The sequence below is a fragment of the Citrus clementina genome, unplaced genomic scaffold (assembly GCF_000493195.1).
Source record: "Citrus clementina cultivar Clemenules unplaced genomic scaffold, Citrus_clementina_v1.0 scaffold_2, whole genome shotgun sequence".
In the NCBI taxonomy this organism is placed as follows: Eukaryota; Viridiplantae; Streptophyta; class Magnoliopsida; order Sapindales; family Rutaceae; genus Citrus; species Citrus x clementina.
The window spans coordinates 31990499-32016196 of NW_006262688.1; the positions used below are offsets into that span (position 1 = coordinate 31990499).

General features: G+C 33.3%; 3 protein-coding genes and 1 non-coding gene across 8 annotated transcripts; 3 read left to right on the forward strand and 1 right to left on the reverse strand.

Moving 5' to 3' along the window:
* The first annotated feature begins 3036 nt into the window (after window positions 1-3036).
* Window positions 3037-3108, forward strand: TRNAE-UUC. Its single transcript has one exon. It is a non-coding gene; the product is annotated as a tRNA-Glu (tRNA).
* Window positions 3109-7328: 4220 nt separating this feature from the next.
* On the forward strand, window positions 7329-8657 carry LOC18051873 (receptor-like protein kinase 2). Its single transcript, XM_006448966.2, has one exon. It carries the CDS (start codon window positions 7329-7331, stop codon window positions 8655-8657), a length of 1329 nt encoding a protein of 442 aa, XP_006449029.2.
* A 2053-nt stretch (window positions 8658-10710) lies between these two features.
* LOC18051874 (protein DETOXIFICATION 40) lies at window positions 10711-15396 on the forward strand. The gene is made up of 6 exons (XM_006448967.2): window positions 10711-11835; window positions 13151-13207; window positions 13314-13552; window positions 14311-14429; window positions 14598-14684; window positions 15028-15396. The coding sequence occupies exons 1-6, from the start codon at window positions 10898-10900 to the stop codon at window positions 15091-15093; spliced, it is 1506 nt and encodes a 501-aa protein (XP_006449030.1). The 5' UTR covers window positions 10711-10897; the 3' UTR covers window positions 15094-15396.
* An 11-nt stretch (window positions 15397-15407) lies between these two features.
* Window positions 15408-21038, reverse strand: LOC18051875 (heat shock 70 kDa protein 16). 5 transcript variants are annotated; one of them, XM_024190546.1, is made up of 10 exons: window positions 20888-21038; window positions 19380-20677; window positions 18965-19177; window positions 18386-18481; window positions 18170-18283; window positions 17619-17813; window positions 17383-17529; window positions 17163-17297; window positions 16946-17076; window positions 15408-15830 (listed from the first exon to the last, which is right to left on the reverse strand). In XM_024190546.1, exons 2-10 carry the CDS (start codon window positions 20550-20552, stop codon window positions 15728-15730), a joined length of 2307 nt encoding a protein of 768 aa, XP_024046314.1. In that variant the 5' UTR covers window positions 20553-20677; window positions 20888-21038; the 3' UTR covers window positions 15408-15727. The 5 variants fall into 5 exon arrangements, with proteins under 5 accessions (XP_024046314.1, XP_024046316.1, XP_024046312.1 ...); XM_024190548.1 differs by having other exon boundaries at window positions 17175-17297; window positions 20877-21038; XM_024190544.1 differs by having other exon boundaries at window positions 20877-21038.
* Window positions 21039-25698: the final 4660 nt, after the last annotated feature.

Below are 25698 nucleotides of genomic sequence, written 5' to 3' on the forward strand. Positions count from 1 at the left end.
ATATTTGAACAAGCATAATGATAATAATGCGTTTGAATGAAGTGGGGTTTAATTCTTTGTCTGCGCTAAAGACCAAGTCAATTGCAGTATTTGTCAAATGTGATCGTCATATTATACTTTGTCATCACCTGATTAGTAAAAAAAATGATTATACAATAATATGGAGGTATGAAGATAATTGTTTTTATGATAAACAAACATGTTAGGGTTGAAAGTTCTAGAATATCCCAATAATTTTGTCAATACTTACAAGGTGCCGGAACTAAAAATTAGAGTGAGTATATATATATATATATTCCGATTCGAAATTTTAAAGTGCAGGAAAATTCGGAAAAATGCATAAATCGTACGATTTAAACACTTTAAGTTTTAAGCCTTTAAAACTCCACGATTTTAAAATTTTTCCAGACTTTTTCCGCACTTTAAGATTATATATATATAAGGGCAGATCAACAATCTCTAAAAAAATGCTTTCAATTTTATACTTATTAATATCCATTAAATTTTGATTGAATTAATAGATGAGCTTTATTAAAATTAAATATTTAATTTTTTTAATATTTTCTCTCTTCATCTAGGGTTCATCCTAAATCTTTTTCACTTTTATATTTTTTTTGGTCTCTCCATCCCTCTCTCTTTTCTTCTCTTCACGTTTGCCTTTTTTTTCCTAGCCAAAAAGTTATTTTCTCTCTCCAAATTCATGTCACAACTCTTTATTTCATCTATTTCCTTTCTCTCACTGAAATCTTTGAAATTAAAATTAGGGTAAAAGCTCATTTAGTCAATGTATTTTAAGAATAGTATCTATTTAGTCCCTATATTTTTTAAAATACCTCAAAACATCTCTGTCATTAAAGTATTGATACCTCTACCATTACTTTTTATTTATTTTGGCTTACTTTTACAATATTACCCTTTTATAATAATTTTTTTTGGACATTAATAAAAAGAAAATATTTAAATTATCAATTTAACCCAAAAAAATTATATTAATTTTTAATTGTCAAAAATTAAATTGTTATTTTTTATTTCTTTTGGCTTACTTTTACAATATTACCCTTTTATAATAATTTTTTTGTTTGGACATTAATAAAAAGAAAATAATTAAATTACCAATTTAACCCTAAAAAAGAAAAAAATATATATTAATTTTTAATTTTCAAAAATTAGATTGTCAAAAATTGTATGCAAACTACCAAGTGTGCAAATGGTGCTTGCAAAAAAAATAATATAATTTTTTTTATTTTCTAGGGTGAAATTAGTAATTTAATTATTTTCTTTTTATTAATGTCCAAATAAAAAAATTATTATAAAAATGTAATATTGTAAAAGTAACCCAAATGAAATAAAAAGTAACGATATGAGTATCAATACTTTAATGGCAGGGATGTTTCGAGACATTTTTAAAAATACAAGGACTAAACGGATACTAATCTTAAAATATAGGGACTAAATGAGCATTTACCCTTAAAATTAAAGTGAAAATTATAAACTTGTAGAGCCCAAGCGTTTTGAGCTCGAGCTCCTCTTTTCTCTCTCTTCGTTTCTTTTACTAGAACGTGAACAGACTCTGCTATTGTAGCTAAATCTTTTGTTGATGGTTACCGTAATGTAGCTTTTGCTTTTTTTTTAATTTACTTGTTATTGAGTGAGACGAAACTCAGAGAGAGGATATGTATTTGTGGAGGAGCTGCGGGGTCCCGGGAAGTGGGGACGGTGGCCCGCATCTGTTTCTTCTTTGAGCTACACTTATTTACAGGCGTGGGGACGAGTGCTCCTCCACTCTTTTGTGTCATGCCGCGATTCCATTTCTCATAATTTGGGGTTTGGATTCTGTTTAATGATGAATTGAATAACAATTAACATCGGCTTTAACGACGCGTGTAAAAATCATGAGCAGCCTGTGATACTGCTGCTGTGACATCATCCGTGTGATGAATTCTTCATTTCATTGCCACCCACCATTACCATTCCATCCACTAATAGATTTTGCTATTAATTAATTGGTAGTAATGCGATTGTTAATATACAAGCATAATCACAAGATCTTCTTGTTAACTTGTGCGTTTGATGAATGTTTCTGTGGGGACCAGTTCCAATGGTTAAAATTGATCATTTTGTGCTTTCAATGGTATGCGGGGAGAGAAAATAAATGAAATAAGAACTTGTGAGATAGAATTTGGAGAGAGTAAAGAAATTTTTAGCTGAGGAAAAAAGTGTAAATAAAAAGTCAAGATTAAAAAAATAAGATTATAAGAGAATAGAATAGAGACGGAGAGAGAACACATGCAAAAAAGAGAGAAAATATAAGAGGGAGAAAAATTCAGAGTCTACACGAAAAGAGAATATATTAAAAGTTCTTGAATATCTAACTTTAATGAATTTTGTCCATTGATTTAATTCAAATATAATGGATATTAATAAGAGTAAAATTGAAGATATTTTTAGGGGGGTTGTTGATCTGTTGTCTGTGTGTCTGTTTTAATCTAAGATCCTACATTTGTTAATAGTCTAAAAAACTATTAAACCGTGTAGTTTAATAGAAATGATAGTGACAACTATTAAATCATATGATTTAATAATGTAATGACATTATACTATTAAATCGCATTAATAAATTTAAATTGCGTTAATTAAACCATGTATTTTAGTGGCTTTCTCGAGCTTTAATAAATTTTAAATTTTGGATCAGATCACCACTAACATATATAAATGTTTTAATGAATTTAATCCAAGATATTGGTTATGGTCATATCGATAGTTATTGATTATAGTATGTTAAAATTTGGGGGGGGGGGGGGGGTGGGAGGAAGAAACTTATGATGTACATTTAAAAGTTAAAATCTAATCCAAGAAAATCATATGCATTATTGAATCATTGTTAGAAGGAAATGAAAAAGAAACAAAATTGAAAGAAGCACGAGTTGAAGCTTATAAGAATTTATTACATCGTTTCGAAACAAACCCAAGTATGATTGAATTTTAATATGTATTTCTAATTAAAATTAGTACTTATGTGACGGACATAACAAACCATCCGTTGTCGTCCAGCGGTTAGGATATCTGGCTTTCACCCAGGAGACCCGGGTTCGATTCCCGGCAACGGAAACACAATTTTCGTTTTATACGTGTGCATCATAAAATGACACAGATCAGCTAAAGGTTGTTTTTTTTTTTTTTTTAATCTCTCATAATAAGACATTTTTTTAATCTCAATAGACGAAGAAAATATTTTCTCTCTTGCTAGTCTCAAGTCTCAAATCTTGGTAGACTATTGGGATACTAACAGAAAGATTGGTTTACCACCGGACCCGAGAATTAACAAACATTGAACTCTAGAAGCTCAATCAATTACTAACAAGATTTCTTAAACCATCACCAATTCACCATTTTACATTTTACATATCTTTCCTAAAGGGCCTCAATCTCACCACCAAGCTCACGTGACTGCTAAGTGATGGATTCGACTTCCAGCCCTAAATCATAATGGCACGTCCAAATTGTTCACATTTACCCCCACACTAGTATTCAGAGAGACAACCGAGTTTCTACCTTCTAGGATATAGCTACTAGCTAATATTAGGGGGTTTTTAATTAAATATGCCTTAAAAGTAGTGTATTTAGTTAAATATACCCCATGTTTAAAAATTATCTAAGTATGTCTTTTTATGTGGTATATTGTCTAAAATATCCCTAAAGAAAAATATAAAACACACACACAACTCACAACACTCTTTGCTTCTCACGTATTTATCATCTATACAAAAACTCACACTACACTCAAAATCACTCACAAACAGCTAATGCACTGAGTTTGTTTGCAGCTGGGTGTATTATTCATCCCATGAATAAGGTATTTGAAACTTTTTTTATTTTATTTTGGGCTATCTATTCAATTTGTTGACATTATATTATTTTTAGGGTTTTGTTTGGTTTGTGATAAACACTAAAGCAACTCATATTTTCATTACATTTGCATCATATGATTGTTATTTGATGGATTTTATAACTACATTCGTTAAAATCTGAAGTTGTTGTCAAATTTTTTTCTGCACCCGACATACACGACAGCAGTCGTGTATGTATGTATTTACACGACTGTAGTCGTGAAAATGTGCAAAAAATTTCAATTATTATGACACCTTATTATTCTATTGGTTCAAAAAATATATATTTTTCACTATATATATCCTTTTACTATTACTAGACTATAGTCGTGTGTGTTAATAAGTTACACGACTACTAACGTGTACGTATAAACTTACATACTATAATTGTTAATAAGTTACAAGACTACTATGAACCTTATATACTTGTTATTTTTTGTTGTTTTAATTTTTTTAATATCTTTCATATTTAGTGATAAATTTTTACCTTTTTGTTTCGCAGATGAATAAACATGTTTGTGTGACTTTCTAAGAACAAGTATTGAAGGAAGGCGACCAGAGACTTATAAAATATGGACCGAGTGTTTGGGTTGAATATGCCAAAAATTTATGATGAATGTTAAATAACTTCTATTATATTACGACTTATTTACGATTTCAATAACTATTGGATTTGTGTTATTTGATAGGCAATCGAACTATAGTTAGTTTCATTTATTTGAAGTTTGATATGTTTAAAATCTATATTGATTGTGTCATCAATATAATGAATGATTGAAAAGAATTTTTATTCTGTGCACATACCCGAGTACAATCGTGTATTTTGGCTGTTACAAAACTGGTCATGTTTATTTCTAAATACTCGACTACAGTCGTGTATCTGTGCAAATACTCGATTATCACAGAGAGCTTGTCATATTTATTTCTAAATACTCGATCATAGTCGTGTATCTGTGCAAATACTCGACTGCAGTCAAGTATTTTGTCATAGAGAGCTTGTTATTTTTATTTGTAAATACCCGACTACAGTCGTGTATCTGTGCAAATACCCAACTGCAGTCGAGTATTTTGTCACAGAGCTTATTATGTTTATTTCCAAATACCCGACCGCAGTCGTGTATCTGTGTAAATACTCGACTGCAGTCGAGTATTTTGTCACAGCTTATTATGTTTATTTCTAAATACCCGACTACAGTCGTGTATCTGTGCAAATACCCGACTGCAGTCGAGTATTTTGTCACAGAGCGTATTATGTTTATTTCCAAATACCCGACCGCAGTCGTGTATCTGTGCAAATATCCGACTGCAGTCATGTATTCTCTTACAGTGTATTCCTTGTGTATATATTGTGCAAACTATCTTGTCTATCATTAACATAAATAACAAAGAAATAAAATATATTAATGCTGTCAATTGTCTTTAATGACATCAAATATCAACAACATCCTCATTACAACTATTACATCTCATAATCCAAAAAATGACACTACAAAGTTTTTTTCCATGACCTATGCCCAAATAATTTTACAACCAAGGCTTGTCGAAATTGTGTAACATGATTTTGTTGGCAGTATGAATTGACATCAAGTCCATGGGCTAGGACCTCCAAGTACCGCAACAAAAATGCTCTACAGTCACCACTAAAAAAATTCATATAAATCAATTGTTAAAAATCATCATTCTTATTATTATATTCAAAACACATTATATATATAGTACATACCCTGATTTTTGTTGCGGGATGTCACGCACTCGCACGATGGGCCAAGGAATTTTCGAAATAACCTCACTACAGTCTGGATGTGTTTCGTGATATGCTATCTTCTGAAGTACTAGAGGTATCATGTCTGCAACAGGCAGCAATTGTCTCACCAAAACTGAATCCTTTGTTAAGTCTATCATGGAGTCATAAATAGAAATCTTGCCCCCAAGTATATCGACCACACCGAGAACCCAATGATCATTCATGAATATTGGTAAATACACCTACGAAATACAGACAATATTCTTAACAAGTAACGGCAAATATATCTACGAAATGCGGTAACTGTTTTTATCTACTTGCAGTTGATTTATTAATAGTGTACTATCAATAGTTTTATTCTGAAACAAATAGCAAATTGTTAATAAATTAGAATTGCAAAATAAAGGTTCTACAACAAATAATAGAGAAAACCCAAATTGTAGCATAATGAATGCATACGCAGCTGAAGAAAATTGATATATAATTCCCATGGATGAAGTTCAACTACAAACAATAAGTAAAATTATATAAAGATCTAATGCATAAACTAGTGTAGCCATAACCAAAAATTCATAAGGATAATATTTAATTAGGAACTCCCACAACCATTATTAAAGAGCTATGAATTCACTCTCTTCAATTTCAAATTCACAAGTTAAAGAAGCTTCATTACATTACCAGCAAGAAAGATTATCAGTAAATAAGCAAGATAATGACCAAAATCATGTGGGTAATTTGTTTTTTAAAACCCTAATGCATATAACCCTAACAATTATGCACCATAAATTCTCTTTATAAAGTAAAAAATAAGTGTAAATGTGGTTAATGACCTTTAGTTCGGTGAATTTCCAGCCTTTAATTCGGTGATTTTGTAGCCTTTAATGTGGTGGATGAATTTGCAGCAGCAGGAGCATGAACTTGCAGCAGCAGGACAAGCGTTGTGTATGGTAGCTCGTGAAGGCAGATTTTGAAATTTGAAGAATTAAATTGGGGTAATTTTGTAATTGCACATTAAAAAAGGTATATGAAAGAAATTTTGAATTATGAGGGTATAATTGGATAAATACCAAACCTTTAGGGTATAGCGGGCACAAATCCCTGTAATATTAGACGCACTTAGAATTTTGAAGCAAGCGGCAGTCCAGCAGGGTGGCGTGAGATAGATAGAGATAACACATTGGCTCCTGCAACTCTGTAAAAGCGAAATTACAAGCTACTGTCAAACTGTCAATTGTCATGTCGATGTGCTACATTCATAGAAGACGGTCACTGATGTGTTCAAAGTCTTGTCCCATCAACTTCACTCTTTTTCATTCAGTTACCCTATTTGCACCGCTGACAATTGTTTCCACTTATAGTAACAATCTGCTTCCATGCAAACAAGCGCCAACATCTCACTCTCGTAGTCTCACTTCTGCTACCACTGACACAATGAAGCAAGCTGATAGACTGATAGATATATTCCAATTCCTCTACTTTCTTTATTTTTGCTACCAAGACTGAGCAAAAGATTGTTTCACTTTATCAACTTCGCGCTTACTTATATTGATTATTGGGATTTGGTGTTTTACAGTTTCATGTTCTTCAATTCTTCCTATCTTTCTTGTTTCATGGCTTCTGCGGCTTTTTTCTTTGTTGGGTTTCTTGTTTTAGCTGGTGAGGCGATTGCATTACAGAGAAAAGATGATTTGAGTGAAATGGAGATGGATGAAGATGAACTTTTGGGTCTTTTTGAAGTTATGAGTTCACTTATAGAGGATCCCGGCTGGGCCAGAGCGCACCCTGAGCCATGCACTGAAACTCCATGGCCTGGTGTTGAATGTGAGATTGGTGAAGATGATCCATCTATTTTTCATGTAACAAAAGTTCACATTGGCCCTGATATTATTACCCCAACTTGCAAAATTTCTGCTAATATTTCAGATGCTTTGCTTAAGCTTCCTTACCTAAAAGCCCTCTCCATTTTCAACTGTTTTGTGTCATCTCCGGTCACTCTTTCTCCAACTCTTTTTGGCGCTTTATCTTCATTAGAACATCTAGCTCTTGTCTCTAATCCAACACTCTCCGGGGAGATTCCTTCAAGTTTAGCAGAGATTGCTGGCCTCAGGGTTTTGAGTCTCTCACAGAATAATCTTCAAGGGAACATTCCCAAAGAGCTTGGTAGGTTGGTCAATTTGGAGCAACTTGACTTGAGTTACAACAACTTAAGTGGTGAAATCCCTGATGAAATTGGAGGCATGATAAGTCTGACCGTCTTGGATTTAAGCTGGAATGGCCTTCAAGGGCAGGTGCCTCCTTCTCTGGGTACTCTCCAGCTTCTTCAGAAGATTGACTTGGGTTCTAACAAGCTTGTTGGAAGCATACCTCCGGCTTTAGGGAAGCTAAGCAGGTTAGTTTTGCTTGACTTGAGCCAAAATTGCATCAACGGTCCAATCCCTGAAACTCTCTCAGGTTTACAACAGTTACAGTACTTAATAGTTGATCACAACCCGATAAATTCTAGGATACCTTTGTTTCTTGGGACGCTTCAAAATCTCACATCAATCAGCGTCTCTGAATGTGGGCTCACTGGCCCAATTCCCAATTTCTTCTCTTCATTGAATAGTCTCACTGCTCTGTCTCTTGACAACAATAACCTTAGTGGGACAGTTCCTCCAAGTTTAGGGTCACTTCCGAATTCAATGCTAGACCAACTGAATTTGAGCCACAATCAGCTAAGTGGAGAGCTACAATTTCCCGAAGAGTTCATTGAGAGGCTTGGAGAGCGGCTGGATGTCAGAGGAAATGATAAGCTGTGCACAAGTAACAAGCTATACTTGAATAAAAACATTTCTATCTATCTAGAAATTCCTCCTTGTTTGGGCACAAAAGAAAATGGTGGCAACGGAACTGTTCAAGAACACCCAGATAATTCATCTCGGTACCATGGCAAGATAAGTTCAAATGCTGCTCAATGGCTGAATCCGCTAGAAGTTCTTTCTTTCATCTACTATAATTTTGCTTTTTGTTGGATTTTCATTTTGTAATACGCCAAAAGAAGAACAATGTGTTGTTTTGTAACGTGTAAGACAAAAATAGTGCAGTCGTAATGTATGTTACATAATTAATCAGTTGAAGCGAGGGTAAAAAAAAAAAAGTATACTTTTTGGCATTTTTTCTGTTATTGAATGAAGAGGCCAGGATCTGCGAGTGACAGAGATCGGTCAGGGACTTTTTTTTTTTTTTTGATTACATGAGACTATTGCTCAGATTACAACTCATATTACATGAGAATATAACTGATATGTACAAATCAGACTATAACTGGGACCAACATACATCAAATCTAATGGAGCACTGCCCAAATTTTAACCCTCTCAAATATTCGAGGGATGTCTACTCCTCGCACTGGGGCAAGGAAGTAGACTGCCTTCACTCAATTTTATTTGAGGAAGGAAACACCCCCACATGCATTGTGGGGGTTCGAACTGCTGCTCTCCAAGTTGGAGAGCAGCAGCTCTCACCACTCGGCCAAAGGCCGAGTGGCTTCGGTCAGTCAGGGAGTTTATGTTGTCTGTATCAGCCTTCTGGCAAAAGAAAGGGTCATTTAATACATTTCATTTATAAGTTAGTGTTCTTAAATTTTTAACTGCCTCAATATTTACATAAAAAAGAACTACCCAAATGTCATAAAATTAATTAAATCCATCCTTATAGCACTAGAAATATATATTTAATTCCAACTTTAGGACCCAATAAATGCAATAGTGGCTGTTTTCTTCCTCCTCTACTTGTCTCCAGCCATCTTTTAACTTAATTTTGGACTTGTGGTCTGTTTCTGGATGAATGGTGGTTTTTCTTTAGGGCTTGACCCTTTTAGTCGTGAGTCATGATATATTGACATCGACTCTAAATAAAGTGGTAAAAAGAAAAAAGAAAAGAAGAAGAAAGGGCGAATTGCCATTGTATAAAGCTCGGACTATGATTTCTTACAATTTCTATTTTCACTTTTTCTTTTACCAAACATCTGGAAGGAGGACTCTTATGAAATTGCTGAGGTGCTGAGATAATTTAATAGTATTTTGTCGTATGTGAGAGTAATGAGTTCTATAATAATATTAATTGTGGGTTTTATAATGAGATATATTAAATAAATTTAATATTAAAAATATTAGTGAGTCCTATAGTGAAGCCCACTGCTCTCCTGCATAAAAGAGTATAATTGGACTGTTTCATATCTTAAAATGCGAGTTAGTAGGACAACTACACACAAATTTTTTTTTCTCCCTTATGATGGAGAGGAAAACACTTTTACTTTACAAATAGTCGTGTCAAGTTAACATCCGACAATTAGTAAAAGAGCAATGTTACTTTTTAAAAAGAAAAAAAAAACACAATAGGTTATGAAATTTTAATGAAAATACAAAAAGACTAAAATATATAAGTTAATTATAAACATCTTGCCATAAATTAATACAAAAAATTATTTTATTAGAATAATTATGAGACGGCCAATAGAAATATAGTGTGCAGACAAGTGGTCAGTTAATATTTTCTTAATGAAAACCCAGTAAATTCTCAAGTGTATTAACGTAGGTATAAATTTCAATTACATACTTAATCACTTTTGTTTCTCCGTCTCGCATGCATCACAATGTTCATCACTTTCCCATGTAGAAGAGATGTACACACGCTTACCTGCTGCTTGCATCCGGGCTTAGGCAGTAGCTATATGATGATCTTCTAAAACGCCATTAACTTGACTTGTACTTGAAAGTTAATCCATGGGCAACGCATGCAAAATTATACTTATTAAGACTCCTCCCGTCAAATGGAGACAAATTCCTTTTGCTTTGTTCTCTCAAGGTGCAAAAGGAAACATGGACTCCACACACCTACTTTATATAGTCATTAATTAATTTCCATGTTACAGTATTGTAACCAGACTTAATATTACTTTCTAATTAACTCCTTCAATTAATCACTTCATCTGTGATATTGATGTGTGCTAGCTAACCACGTGAAACTTCATTGAAGCCAATTATTAAATATTTATGAAATTAAAAATAAAATAATAGCTAATCGTCAAGATTTAAAAATTTGCTAAATCAAAGATGTACAGGCAGTGTGACACTCATGGCTTATTTGGAAGTATCCTGTGTGTGTGTGTGTGTGTGTGTGTAGCTAAATATTGCTGAACAGTATAAAAATAATCCTCTTCATCCTACAATGCTATAACCAATCCAAAGTTAATAATCTTCATCATCACACGCACAGAGGCACAGCGATGGAGTCTCGAGTAGAAGCAGCCCAATACCAACCAATTATAGAATCCGAAGCTACAGATGCAAGCTGTAGACTTGAAAATGTGTTGTCCGACACCAACTTGTCGTGTTTCAAGCGGCTGCAGATTGCCTCTTGGCTCGAACTGAAGCTCCTCGTCCGTCTTGCTGCACCAGCCGTCTTTGTTTACCTCATCAACAACCTCATGTCACTCTCAACTCGCGTCTTCTGCGGCCATCTCGGCAACCTCGAGCTCGCTGCCGCATCTCTTGGCAACAGCGGCATCCAACTCTTCGCCTACGGCCTCATGCTCGGCATGGGGAGTGCAGTTGAGACGCTATGTGGCCAGGCCTACGGCGCCGGCAGATACGAGATGCTAGGCGTATACATGCAAAGAGCAACATTTGTTCTACTGGCTACAGGGGTGCCAGTGATGATGGTTTACATTTTTTGTAAGCCAATGTTGATCTTACTTGGAGAATCAACGGCTGTGGCGTCCGCGGCTGCACTGTTTGTTTACGGCCTGATCCCACAAATCTTTGCTTACGCTGTGAACTTCCCAATACAAAAATTCCTCCAAGCACAGAGCATTGTGCTTCCAAGTGCTTACATATCAGCTGCTACTCTTGTGTTGCACCTCTTGCTAAGCTGGCTGGTGGTTTACAAATTTGGCGTGGGGTTGATTGGTGCATCCTTGGTGCTAAGTTTGTCGTGGTATATTATAGTCGGGGCCCAGTTTGCTTACATCTTGATGAGCGATAAGTGTAAGCACACGTGGACTGGGTTTAGTGTGCAGGCATTTTCCGGGATCTGTGAATTCCTGAAACTGTCGGGATCGTCGGCGGTGATGCTCTGCTTGGAGACATGGTATTTTCAGATACTTGTTTTGATAGCAGGGTTGCTCGATAATCCTGAGCTTGCCTTGGACTCTCTTTCTGTTTGGTAAGTGTATTTTCAGACACCTGTTTGTTTTAATAGTAGGAACGAGATTCTCTTCTAATCTTAATCATTTTGAGTTAAGAAATCATGAAAGGCCATTATTTTCCCCAAGAAAGTTAGTATGAAAAGATAACCTTACACACACGCGTACATTGTGGTCCAATGTGTCCCTCTATATGATTTATCGTTCAACAGTGATTGTGTTAACGATTGATACTAACATCTTCTGATATATATCTTTTGATAAAGAATTGGGTTTTCAAAATTGATTACGTGTTGTATTTTGTTTCCAATTCTTGTTCTCAAGTAGCCGTTTCGAAAGCTCAATTAATTTACCAAATGATTGACTCATTAATTTGGTGTTCACCATTTCATCATGGATAATATATATATTATTGAACCCTTTCTTCATGTCGTTATTCAGCCACTTGCCCACTTCCATTAAATCTGACAAAATATATTCCTTCAGCCTGCCACTTGTAGTAACACATATTTATAAAATTAACATCGGCAAAACACTATTTTATTTCTTATTTAAAGAGGCTCATGATTAAAAAGAGCTCAAAAAAACTCTTTAAACAAATTAGTGCTTCTCTCTGTAAAAACTCTTTAAAGCTTTTAATTTAATATTATATTATTTTTATCTTATCATTCTTGAAGGAAGAGAAATATAAATTGTTATTATTTTGTGAGAGAAAAAAAATTAATTAAAATAATATAGACTTAATCTTATTTGAAAAGTTTTTTTTGGGAGGAGACTAAGTTGTTCACACTTCTATTTACCACATAACAATTCTATTTTTCACTTTAGTAAACAAATAAGTCTTTAAAAAAGCGTCTTTTGGTGAGCTCTAGCCTCCAAGTAGTAGAATCTCATTTATCAAGTTTATTAGTTTTATAAAAAAAGAAAAAGAAGTATGTTAGTAAGATTTTTGGCGTCAAGAATCTTGATAAAATCAAAAAGTATGATTAAACATTCAAATTTAACTTTATTTAGGCATGTTTGGAATTGAGGTGTTGTACTTTTTAATTTACAGCTGCTGCCGAAAAAAAGTTTTAACTATGAAATAAAAGTTAATAATATATAGTAAACATAATTTTTAAACAATAACTTTAATAAAATTATTAAATTTATAATAAAATTTTCATTATAGAAGTGAAAAATTATGTCAATATAGCTTTCAAGTGACAGCAACTAGCTTCCAAACAGGACCCTAATGCATTATATAGGTTTCATTATATCGGGCACAATGATTTTTTGTCTAATTCTTTTGTCTTTTTTAGTAATTTGTTTTAACTAATACGGTGATTAATGCAGTATGGCTGTGTCTGGGTTGTTGTCCATGGTTTCAGTTGGGTTCAATGCAGCTGCAAGGTTAGTCATTTGAGTGTTTTTTTTTTCTTTTTCAATATTTGTTATAAACCGTAATAGTAAAAAGATTCACTTTAATTAAACGATGTGTGGAATTTAATTGAAACAGTGTGAGGGTGAGCAATGAGCTTGGAGCTGGGAACCCCAAGGCAGCAGCATTTTCGGTTGTAGTGGTGACTTCAATCTCTTTCATAATTTCTGTAGTCTTTGCCGTCATAGTGCTGGCTCTTCGCCACGTCATCAGCTATGCCTTCACCAGTGGTGAGGTCGTGGCCAATGCAGTTTCAGAGCTATGTCCACTCTTGGCTCTCACTCTTCTCCTCAATGGTGTTCAACCTGTGTTATCAGGTCCGTACATGCATATATTTCTTATTTTCTTTACTTGCGTGATGAAATGGAATAATTTTAAAATACATATGTTGTATTACAATCAATTAATGCATGCATAACATGTGTAATTGAGTTTAATACAACCACTACTTGCATGATAATTTATAAAATAAATACACACATGTCATGACATTATTTACTTATTGTATGAGTGACTTAGGAAACAGATGTATTCTAGAATTTCTCTATGAAATGACATCTAAAAATTTAGTACAGGTAACATGTTTTTATGGGATCTCTAAGTTACAATTAATATAAAATACACCTCTCACATGAATAGTACGTAAACCCTACACATGTACTGTTTATGTGAAGAGTGTATTTTACATTATTTGTAACTCAGAGATTGCTTTTTTTATTTGTTTTCTGGCAGCAATATTTATTACCATGCATACAAGCGGTCTTTTGTAATAAATACCGTATCAAAAAAGTAATCAGCGAGGGTGGCTAACGAAATAGTGTCGTTACCTGGTGCTTCGGGCTGTTCTTAACTAAAATTAGTGTGTTGGCCATACCTAATATTATGTGCTCATTTGCACTCTGTGCATTGGATGCTGTTTAATTCTTATTTTTTGGTACATTATTCTATTAGAAAGCATGCAAATGCAAAAGGACAAATTAAAGCCCTCAAAATTGACTTGTGTTTTTTTTTTTTCCCCATCAATTCCATCATAATTTTGTGTTATAATAATAAGTTGTCAATTTAAATGGTGAAGGGGTGGCTGTTGGATGTGGATGGCAAGCTTTCGTGGCATATGTAAATATTGCATGTTATTACATTGTTGGAATTCCATTGGGCTGTCTTCTTGGTTTCAAGTTCAACTTTGGCGCTAAGGTGAAAAATCGACATTAGTAACGATCACTATATATTGACTCTTTTGCTTCACTTCTAAGTAACATACATATATAGTTATTTTTATTTTAAAGCTCTTCCATTAGTTTTTTTCCCTCGAAACCAATCCTTTTTTTTAGTTCTGATCCACTAATTAGTTTGTTTGAGCAGGGCATATGGTCTGGGATGATCGGAGGAACCGCTATGCAGACCATTATTTTACTGTGGGTAACAATTCGTACCGACTGGAAGAAAGAGGCAAGTTCATTTGAGTTAATCATTTTTTTTTTTTTTTTTTGGTTTTCTTACCCATATTTAATGAAGCCAGACGATGCCTTAAAAATGCATGTGGGGCTTAGAAATTAGACAATGATGTGACTTTGACGTAGATTTCATTTCACTTGATTGTGTCAAGCGTCAAGCATTTACATTTCCAAGACAAGTAGTTGTCTCTCTACTCCCTCGGCCGGGCTAATGATCTTATCAATACGTCACATGTGCATCATTGCATCAGCATCACAAGAGGGTTAGGTGTAGTTTTGAGTTACAGGCAGGCAGGTTATGATGTAGAACTTGAGATATTTTGGGTTTGGAGTTTCAGGTGGAGAAAGCAAAGATGCGATTGGATAAATGGGAAGACAAGCAGCAACCTCTTCTGAAGAATTGATTGATTTCTTGCTGAAGAAACCAGAATTCTTACAAGTGCAAGCGGCAGGTCAGCATGGACTCATCAATTCAAGGCCAGAACTCTCAACCCCCAGCAGCCAAATAGCAATAACTGATTGAGGCAGATAGCAGGAATACGAATGCAACCGCCTATAGCTATCAAATAATTTTTGCCGCTTACCATTTTAAAACATTCTTTTTTTCCCATTTGGTTTGGAGTCAAGACTATTTGCTTTCAAGATTTGCATTTAATTACCGGGTAATTGAATTCTTAAAACATTCCAATCCTTAGCTTCACACACATACGCACAGATCAGTATAATAGTTGACTATCATTCACTAAAACCAATCAGCAAACAATATGGATGCTTCAGAATCATCCTCTATACACACCATTTAAATCCCAACAAAATGATCCAAAGCCTAGGGGATCCCATTGAATAAATGCCGACACAATGTTGAAAACCTATGAAAATATGAAAAAAAATCAGCGTTTCCCTTGAGCAACAATGACCGTCCCACTGTACTTGTGAACAACAGCGTAAAAAGTTCTAAACAGGTCAGTGTAAATCTAAAATCATTTAAACTTCGTTAGTGCTGTTTCCTTTTGCCTTCGGTGTCTAATTTTCACAAATCTAATCCAACTCCATGTGATCTGATTTTCTTTTCCGGTCCGAGTCATTTGCATCATCTCTTATCGGGACAGATGGGTTGGATCTCATTATGCACTTGCATGTCCTGAAAAATACAATTTATAGATTGTGTCAGACATTAAAGAACAAAAGTGTAATGCAGAAACAAAATATACACGCATGCACCAAAAGGAGATTTGGCAAACATATGGACTAAAGAGACGACCGATCGATGATAGAGAGTTAAGATTGTATATTGATCATCGATATTAAATACAAACTAGCAAAACATGTGAGGCATAAACGAAGATCCAATGGCAAGGTGTTACAAAAAGTTTCTCTTGTGACGACCTCATAAGAAGTTTCAAGCCTCTCTGCGCCATGGTAGAGACCAGATACATACCACATCGAATTAAAACAGTTTTTCAACCAAAATATATATATATATATTCCTAATCACAAAAATTAAATGGACCCAAATAATCAATAACACAAACACTAAAAAGAGAGTATCATATGGTCAGTATAAGTGCAGTTGTTAAATCCTTCAGATGGGTGTACGAAGGGCAAAATACCAACTTCCCTACATATAAGGGATGAACAAACCTGATGTGGATGTATATAACATAGTTGAATACAAAATGAAACACGAAGCAATTTAACAGTCACAGAAATTATCTGATACATTTAATTTTCTTTGGAGCTTGATTGACCCTTGATAAACTTGGCTGTTCTTTTAACTAGAGCAATATGTTTTTGTGCCATACACTGTCATCTGTAGGATTTTGTGAATATGTGACTAAATTTACAGCACATACAAGTATAATTAATCCTATATATAATATCCTTATCTCTTCCAGGCATCCATATTTTGTCAAAATCTTGAACAAAAACTCTCGATGTCAAGAGTTACTAAAAGACAGATTCTCTCAACTCTCGGTGTAAAGAGTTGCATGGCATAATGAATGCATTGGAACTCACAATTTTTGCCTTTTAGCAAGTCTTGATATTAAGAGTTGCCAGTCTGGACTTTTTAACAAAATGCGGACATCTACAATTGATAATTTTCATACATATAGGTGGATTCACTATGAAAGAATCTCTGCCCTCTGAGCTTAATATGGATTGTATACTGCGAAATTATCTGAATCATCTATTATCCTAGTAAGGAATGGACTGTATGTTTTGTTTACTTGTATAGGTTAGTGATGGAAAACATACAAGTCAAGAGCCTCTGATTTTCTCTTGATTTCAGTCGACCATAATATTGGATCAGCATCTTTGGGTAATGAGTCCTGCTGTGTGACTTTTTCTCGCAGCCATTCCTCTGCTTTACTGCACTCATCAATGACCTGCAAAAAAGAACGTTCGGATAGTAGAATGATTTACTAATAGTCATTCTATTCACCTAGAACCTATTACAGGACAAAGATCATACCGCATCTCTCACTTTGGATGGAAGTGAATGTGCTTCGACAACCTTCCGGTAGTCCATTGCACATTTTAGCAGAGCACCAGTAGCTTGAGCTCTGGCTTCTTCATCTTTGTATCGACCTTCAATTGGATCAACAAGCTATAAAATTTTGGAATTAGATAGTTATTTCAGTTAGGAAATTGATTTACATGACTCCAAAAAAAAAAATGTACAAGCTAGTAACCTTTTTAAGATCCTCCAGCCTCTCTGCATAGACATTTTCAGATTCGTCATCTCCATCTTCATAGAGCCACTCCTCAGTGTCTCGAAGATTTCTAGAGATTCCTTCTCTCTCTGACTCAGTGGCAAAACTCCGGTATATATTTGAAATCTGATCATATAATTTTGTTATTAATTTCAATCCTGATAGCTGTTATTTAGAAAAGGGAGGATGTTATAGCTATTATATCTGAAATGTACCTTATCCCGCATCTCATAGACGTAGGACTCCAAGGCATTTTTCCTATCTTTGGTTCGCTCCATCTTCAAGTCCTGCTGCACCAACTGATGTTCTTTCTCGACAGCTTCAGAAAGCTCAGTCTTTGTCGTTCCACCATTGACATTCTCATTAACTGGAATTTCCAGCCTTTTGAGGACCTTGCCCTTTCTATTTATCTGCAAAAGAAAATTGTACTCATAATCAACCTTCCAAATTAACACTTTTGATCCTTAGTTAGAATAAAATCAGTTCATAACAATATGCAATATAATTAAACAAAAACATCTTCAGAGAGGCACTGTTAGGTGGGGACAACTGCTAATAATTAAGCCAGAGATCATCAATCGGGCAATGCAATTTGAATTATAAAACAAACAGTTAAAGCAAGCATTTCCAAATAAATTTATTTTAATATCTTTTCACGGGGATGTTAATGGAAGTGATAAAATAATGCAAATGCAAACAAGAGTTAGATAGGACAGATATATGGTGAACTTATGAATGAAGGAACAGAAAATTTAAGATAACTGACTTCAGGATCAATTGCTGTAGCAGGTGTATGATCAGATTTGGCATCTTCTTCTAAAGTCAAATGAGCATCCCTGGATTCCCTTCTCACAGAATCGTCCACGAATTCTTCAATTAACTGATCAAGTAGAAGTGATTAAAAACAAATCAGAGTAATTACCAGAAAAACAACAGAAGGTAAATAGTGTTGCAAGGTCCATTGATCTAACTATATACTCACTGAAGCTGACTGTACTCTCACAACCCCATCAAGGTCTAGATGTACTCTGACTTTGACTCTTGCTGTTTCCGCATGGGAAGTTTGGAAAGGCCCAATCTACAAAAACCATAAATTCAAGCACAAACACAGAATCTTAACAGTTAAAAACCCAAAAGAGACGATGAAATACCAAAACACATAAATACAAATGCGTCCTCTGAATAAAGACTAATTACAGATTTCATGCAAAGAATAATAACAGACTAAATACAAATTTGTGGTAATGTTTCAGGAAATTCAATTTATAAAAATACTTGGATGGAGGATATTAATTAAGCAAGCATTGATATAAACTGAGATGGGTTTAAAAATTTAACAGTTTTGGATATCCCAAAAAAAAAAACAGAAATGAAAGATGCACTACAATATCATCATTAGGAGTGAATGCTGTGAAAATTCAGAAGCACCCAAGAAGTCAAAAGAAATTGTAAGTCTAAATTGTCAGCATTGCATTATTTCAATCAATATACTATTACCAAAAAATCTAGACAATCTAAATATATATGGGGAAAAGAAAAGTATGTACGAATAGAGTCATACCATAAAACTACTAATTTGAGGAGATACAACAGATGGTAATTCATTCTGATCAGCATAGAATGCTTGCAGTTGGAAACCATTACTTCTATGCAATGTAAGAATCTTAACACTTGGAAATGGTTGGCCTTTAGGAAGAAGCACGCCATTTGAAAATGTACAAATTGGACCTTTCTCAGATGAGAATCCAATGGAGAAAGGAAAGGAATCTTGAACCTGATAACAGAAAATTAGATATATTAAGTCTTGATATAGGCCCCATGCTCAGATACACTATCACACTGAAGAAAAGTATAATAATCAGATAGTTTGCGAGAAAAAAAGAAAGATCATAAACGATGGAAATCATATTGATCAAATTAAAATACCAAAGAGTTTTAAAAAAACAGTGTCCATTGCACTAGAGGAAAACACAAACCTCAAACTCTCTAATACAATATTGTGGACTGAGCATTGCGCACTGAAGAGCACAACCACGAGCAACACACTCACTTGCATTTATTGTCCGGCCAGGCTCTCTATTGAAGAGAGAATTTAACATCCTTGAAATAGCAGGTATCCGAGAACCTGAACCAACCAGCTCAACTGAATGAATTTTCTCCACATTGAGACCAGAACCAGCCAAAGCCTTCTGACAAGGAATTCTCATCCTCTCCAGAAGACCTGATGACAGCTTCTCAAATTCTTCCCTCCTAATAAAACCCTTGACATCTTTCTCATTCATCAAGCACTCTATATTAAGTGGAGCCTCGGCGTTTGCACTCAAGACCTTCTTCAGTTTCTCGCATGATGCCCTCAGCCTAATAGATGCCTTAACATTTGTATAAACATCAATGTCATACTGCTGCTTGAACTGTGCTGCAAAATAACGAGACAAAACCTCATCGAAGTCTCTCCCTCCCAAGCTCTCATCAAATGCATGAGAAAGTATCTTCATGTGTCCATTTTCATACGATGCAACGCAGACCTGTGTGTCACAATGACCTATGTCCACAAAAACAACATAAGTTGGACCCACATTGGAAAAATCAGTCTTGTATATACCATATCCTAGAGCAGTGGCAGTACAATCATGCATCAATCTCAATGGCTTCAAGCCAGCAATTGTTGCTGCATCCAAATAAGCACGTCTCTGAACATCTGTGAGGTAACAAGGAACCCCAATCACACAGTTTGAGATGGGAATTTTTATATTCTTCTCAGTTATCTGCTTCAAATTGGAAAGCAACATTCCCAGTATCTGAACTGGCGTAAACTTATGAAGTTCCCCCAAGTACTCTAACATAATCAAAATTCCACCATCATGACTTTCACAGGTTTCAAATGGAAACAACTTAAGGTCCTTTTGCACATCATCTTCCCTAAATTTCCGACCAAGCAGTCTCTTAACCTGAGAAATTGTTGATTTCGGGTTCATCATCGCAGAAGCAGCTCCAGCCGATCCCAGGAACCTCTGCTTCTCGCTAAATGACACCACAGTTGGGGTCTCACGTTTGGATTCATCATTCAACAAAACATCCAACATTCCACCTTGCTTCACAGCCGCAATCACACAATTCTCATTTCCAATATCGAACCCCACCACACTCATTCTCGCAACACTTAAAAACCAAATCCTACGGAGGTTCAAATGCTTCACTTCAAAACCCCATAGGAATTGCTACAATTTGAGATTAACTAAAGCGATTTAGAGTGACCGAAACGTCTCAGAATTGGCTGAAAATGTTTGAATGAGATTATATTAAAACGGGGAAAAAAAAATAGACAGATAAAGAAGTGAATATACTGATTTTAGCTTAATTAAGTGGAAACTGATCTATTAAGTATAGAGTTGATCAGAATTTAAATTTTCTTACACTTTCTCGGCAACCAAACAGAGAAAAGACTTAAAAAGGATTCGAAACGAAAACGTTACCAGGTTTTTACCAGGCTTCAAAAAATGGAGGGACTTGTTTGGTTTAGCGAACTGGAGATTGGCATTCTTTTAAGATCGAATGCATCCTAGCAATGCGCAAAAAGAATAAACAAACAGTGCCTTCCAAAGCGGGTTTTCGAGGAGTCGATGTCCACGTCAGCATCAAACGACGCTCAATAATGTATTAATGTATGGGTCCGTCATATCTTTGGAATAAGTTTATTGGAGATTGACACTTTCCCCCTACAAAAATCAATAAATATCATTTACCGTCCTGCGATTTTTATGATGGTAAAAAATCTTTTTGATAATATAAGTTTATAATATTATTTTTATTTTTAATTATTTTTTTATTTATATTTATTATAAATTAAATAAATTACATGAATAGAAACTAAATAAAAAATTAAGTATTAAAAATAAGAAATATATGTTTTGATATGAGTAAAAAAATTAATAGTAAAATCTTTTTGTAATTATTTATTTTGTGAACATTTTCTTATAATAAATATTTTGTAATATTTTAAAATTAAATGTAAAAAGTATAGGTAAAATATTTTATTATTTATCTTATAATAAATTTTTATTTGTCATTCAAATTTTATTATAATAATTTTTTATCATTTTATAATAACTTTCTTATATATTTATTATAAGAAAATTTTCATAAAATAAATAAGTACAAGAAAAAAATTTATTATTAATTTTTTTCTCATATCAAAACATATATTTCTTGTTTTTAATGCTTAATTTTTTATTTAGTTTCTGTGATTTATTTATTTATAATAAATATAAATAAAAGAGTAGTTGAAAATAAGGGTAATATTATAAATTTATACTGTCATGAGGGTTTTTGGCCATTATAGAAGCAGTAGGAGGAAAAATGGTATATATTAATTACTGTAGGGGGGAAATTGACCATCTCCCTAAGTTTATTATTCTTGTAAATTTGAAGAGATTTGTGGTAAATGTTGCTGCATAAATTAAATTTTGGAGAACGTCGGTATTACGAAGAGTGGTAAAATTGGGTATTGGGATATAAGTTATAAAAGCAAAAGAGTTTAAGCTAGGAACAAATTAAACAAAAAAAGTTTAAAAATAATTTACTTTTTTTACAAGGGAAAGATGCTTTTGTTTTTTAACTTAACGATTTGAAGTTATTTAGCTTAATTAATTAAGTCAATTCTAAGTATTTGTTTTTATACTTTTTGGATAATTTTGACTACACACACAATAAAAAAAAATTGAATAAGACAACTAAATTTTAATGTCAAATACATCTCTACGTTGTTATTTGTTTTCTATACCTACTCCAAAATTCCATGCAAATTTACCCAAATAATATAAACTCGTCTTTTTTTTTTTTTTTTTGCTGATATACCTCATCATTTTGCTAAGTTGTTTCATTCTTCAAGTTATTGATGAATTTCTATTATTAGTAATCAAAGATATTTTTCTTAAGCTTTTTATGTAATTATATAATCTGAATTTATAAAATCTTTTTTTACTGCTTTGGATTTTAATTCGCTTTTTATGTAATTATATAATCTGAATTTATAAAATCTTTTTTTTACTGCTTTGGATTTTAATTCATGCTTTAAGTTGTGATTTTGCGTTTATGCCTGTAGTGGTGGGAAGTGATCATCATTTTCCAATTTATATTACTTCTGCTTTTATATTTTAACATTTAATTTAGTGAGGATACAAATTTAAAAATATAGGTTATCAGTTTTTTAAAGGCAAAAAAAAAATTAGTATTTATTTTTAGAAATTCTTGTCATGTAAATAAAAGTGTCATTTAGATTTAGAAATCTATTCAGAATTTGGATTAATTTGGAGCAATTCATATTTCAAATAAAAAAAACAAATGTCATATAAGTATAATTACACTACATATGATTCAATTAAGTCATTTCGGTCATAAAAAATTAACTTCAGCAATTTACTGTCATTGATCTTAATTGGGAATTTGGCTCTTATGTTAATTCTAGTTATATTTTCCTTTAAATATCTTATACCGTTTGTTAATTTGCTTAGTATATGATGAATTGCTTATTTAGTATGTCTCATAATGATCATAAGTGTTTATTTAATCTGATAAGGTCTTATTATTTTTGTTGTTATTTGGTTATTGTTTTAGTTGAGTTTTTGAAGTTTAGATAAACTATTTTACTTCTACTATCAAAAACTTAAATTTTGGATTTTTGGGAGTAGAGGTTAAATTTTATTTTAATGTTAAAATATTTAAAATATCCTCTAGTATTTGATAATTTATTTTATTCTTTTCATAATATAAGTTTAAAAAATTTATCTATTAAAGTAATGTTATAAAATTTTAATAAAAGTTCTCATTGACAACCAAACAATTAATTTTTTTTAGTAGAAACTTTATTTGTAAAAACTATAATTAAATAAACTCTACTTGAAAAATTATGCCAAATGAAACCGAAATCAATGTGGAATGCAAATTACTAATTTCGATCCTCATGTAGATTGTTGATATGGTCTACATCGGCATTTCACTAATAACAGCATCTTTGGATCAGCACATATGTGGTGAAGATCATAAAATTTTTAATGTTTGATATGATAATAGATTTTCTTTGAAACTTGGAGTGCTTTGAGATATGGAAAATTTTTTGAGTATGAAATTGCAATCCACATTATCATCTCTAATTTCATTTCGAGTAGTCATGGTACCGCATAAGTCTGTCTTGTTGTTGGAAGTACAAATGCACAATAAAAACATTTATTTTAAATTCATCATAATAAGGCGAATTGTACGGATTTTGAGTGACAAAATGTGATCAAAGTTGCAATCGAAAGATTTTCAAGGGACTTGTATACATTTTGAGTGGTTTTTTTCTTTGAAAAAAAATTCCATAATATTCAACTAGGCTTAACAATGAAAGCTGAAACATCGCTCATGATGAAGAATTAAGCTAAAGAGAGGACAGCCCAAATTTACACCAAAGGAACAATTTTATGACAAGAACTTTTGCTTAAATGGAGAGAGGGTCGATGCAGATGAAAGGCAGCAAGCACGTGGTGGCACGAGAATTTACATGACATATTCATCGTCATCGCGCAAAAATTGACTTGAAAATTGGCTGAGCTGTTGAGTAGACTAGATGCGGTGAATGAACACTCACTCAAGTCAAAGCAATAGCAAGGCCATGGCCCAAGAGTGAAGAGTTAACATGCATTCAACCTATTTTTAAATTAAAGCTCAGCTAGAGTTGTCATTCATGCATGAAACAAGAGTTTGTGTTTTTTTTTCCCCTCAAATATTGATATACACGATTATTACTAATATTACATTAGAGATTATAATTGGTATTTACAAATCATATTATATAATTAAATCTCGTGTACATTCAGTGGCGGATCTAGAAAAATAATTTACCGGGGGCTAAATTAAATAACAACAAAATGTAAAAATTGAAATTTGAATATATAAAATTTTTTATAACACATTTACAATTGTTCTCTATGCGATTTCATATTTTGAAAACGTTGTGCAATAGACTTATTTTCAACATTATTAAATACATCTTTTTCTACATAAACAATCAAATTATTATTCATCCATTCATCTCTCGTCCGATTCCGAAGTTCATTCTTCACAAATTTCATTGCTGAAAATGTTCTCTCTATTGTGGTTATAGAAACTGAAAGAACGAGACTTTTTGATAATTTGATAGAGATTATTTAAAAATTTATTAATTTTTCTTTTAAACAAAAAGGGTTTTTTTTTTTTTTTCAGTGGGGACTCAAGCCCCCACTAGTCCTACACTACATCCGCCTTTGTGTACATTGATATTCTAAAGTACTTGTCTAAATTTTTAAACTATCTCTAATATCCAGGGGTGTCTTATTGGACGTATTTAATTTATTTGGGGCTATTAGAGTGGGATCCACCTTTTGAGAAATATGAGTTCAAGTAATAACAAGAATATATCTAGTGGAACATTTTTCACAATACCTCGAGAGATACTTCACTAATAGACCGCGAGATAAGTAATTTGACCTATTCACATCCAGATCATGAATGTTTGGAATCCATATTATATAAAGAGACATTGTTTTTGTTAATTCGAATTGAAGGATGATATAAAATCGGCCAATTTCCAACATTAGAGATTACAATTAGTATTTACGATCAGATTAATACAACTAAGATCAATGTACACGATATCTTAATTGTATTAATCTGATCGTAAATACTAATTGTAATATCTAATGTTGGAAATTGGCCGATTTTATATCATTGAAGGATGATATTCTAAAGTACTTGCCTAAATTTTTAAACTTTTCTAACATTGAGAGGTGTATATTGTACTCACATTTTGTAAAAAAGATGATTATTTCTATGGATTAAACTAACCTCAAAATACTTTTACGGAGGTTCGAACTCTTTCTCTCACACATTATAACTGCAAGGGCTCTCTCACTAGACCAAAGACGTATTAATTGAAGTGCAGCGAATGCCATTCCTGTCACTCGCGGCTTCCCCTTGCCACCTTCAGTTCAGCCATTGCTATTCATCAACTAGTTTTTTAACATTTTATTATTATTCATTCTATGTCCAGTTGGACGGACGGCTCTTAAAACGTGCTTGAGACTTGAGACTGTAGTGTTCATCCAGCACAGGATCGGTAACGTGCTTGCGACTTGAGACTGTAATAATATTTGCACTGTTTTTTGCACATATTACGCACATATTCTATTACCTGTAAATGTCAATTTTTCAACATTATAATTAATAGGCCTCCCATTGGACCATATGGGTTGCATTAGCTGGCAACTACTCAACCAATCA

Excerpts from the sequence above, each read along its gene's own strand:
- LOC18051873 (XM_006448966.2), top strand. The coding sequence starts at position 7,329 with ATGGAGATGGATGAAGATGAACTTTTGGGTCTTTTTGAAGTTATGAGT.
- LOC18051874 (XM_006448967.2), top strand. The coding sequence starts at position 10,898 with ATGGAGTCTCGAGTAGAAGCAGCCCAATACCAACCAATTATAGAATCC. Across the intron at positions 13,553-14,310 it reads TGTTCAACCTGTGTTATCAG|GGGTGGCTGTTGGATGTGGA; the intron begins GTCCGTACATGC and ends TAAATGGTGAAG. Across the intron at positions 14,685-15,027 it reads GTACCGACTGGAAGAAAGAG|GTGGAGAAAGCAAAGATGCG; the intron begins GCAAGTTCATTT and ends TTGGAGTTTCAG.
- LOC18051875 (XM_024190546.1), bottom strand. The coding sequence starts at position 20,552 with ATGAGTGTGGTGGGGTTCGATATTGGAAATGAGAATTGTGTGATTGCG. Across the intron at positions 19,178-19,379 it reads ATTGTATTAGAGAGTTTGAG|GTTCAAGATTCCTTTCCTTT; the intron begins GTTTGTGTTTTC and ends TTCTGTTATCAG. Across the intron at positions 17,814-18,169 it reads CTACAGCAATTGATCCTGAA|ATAAATAGAAAGGGCAAGGT; the intron begins GTCAGTTATCTT and ends TTTCTTTTGCAG.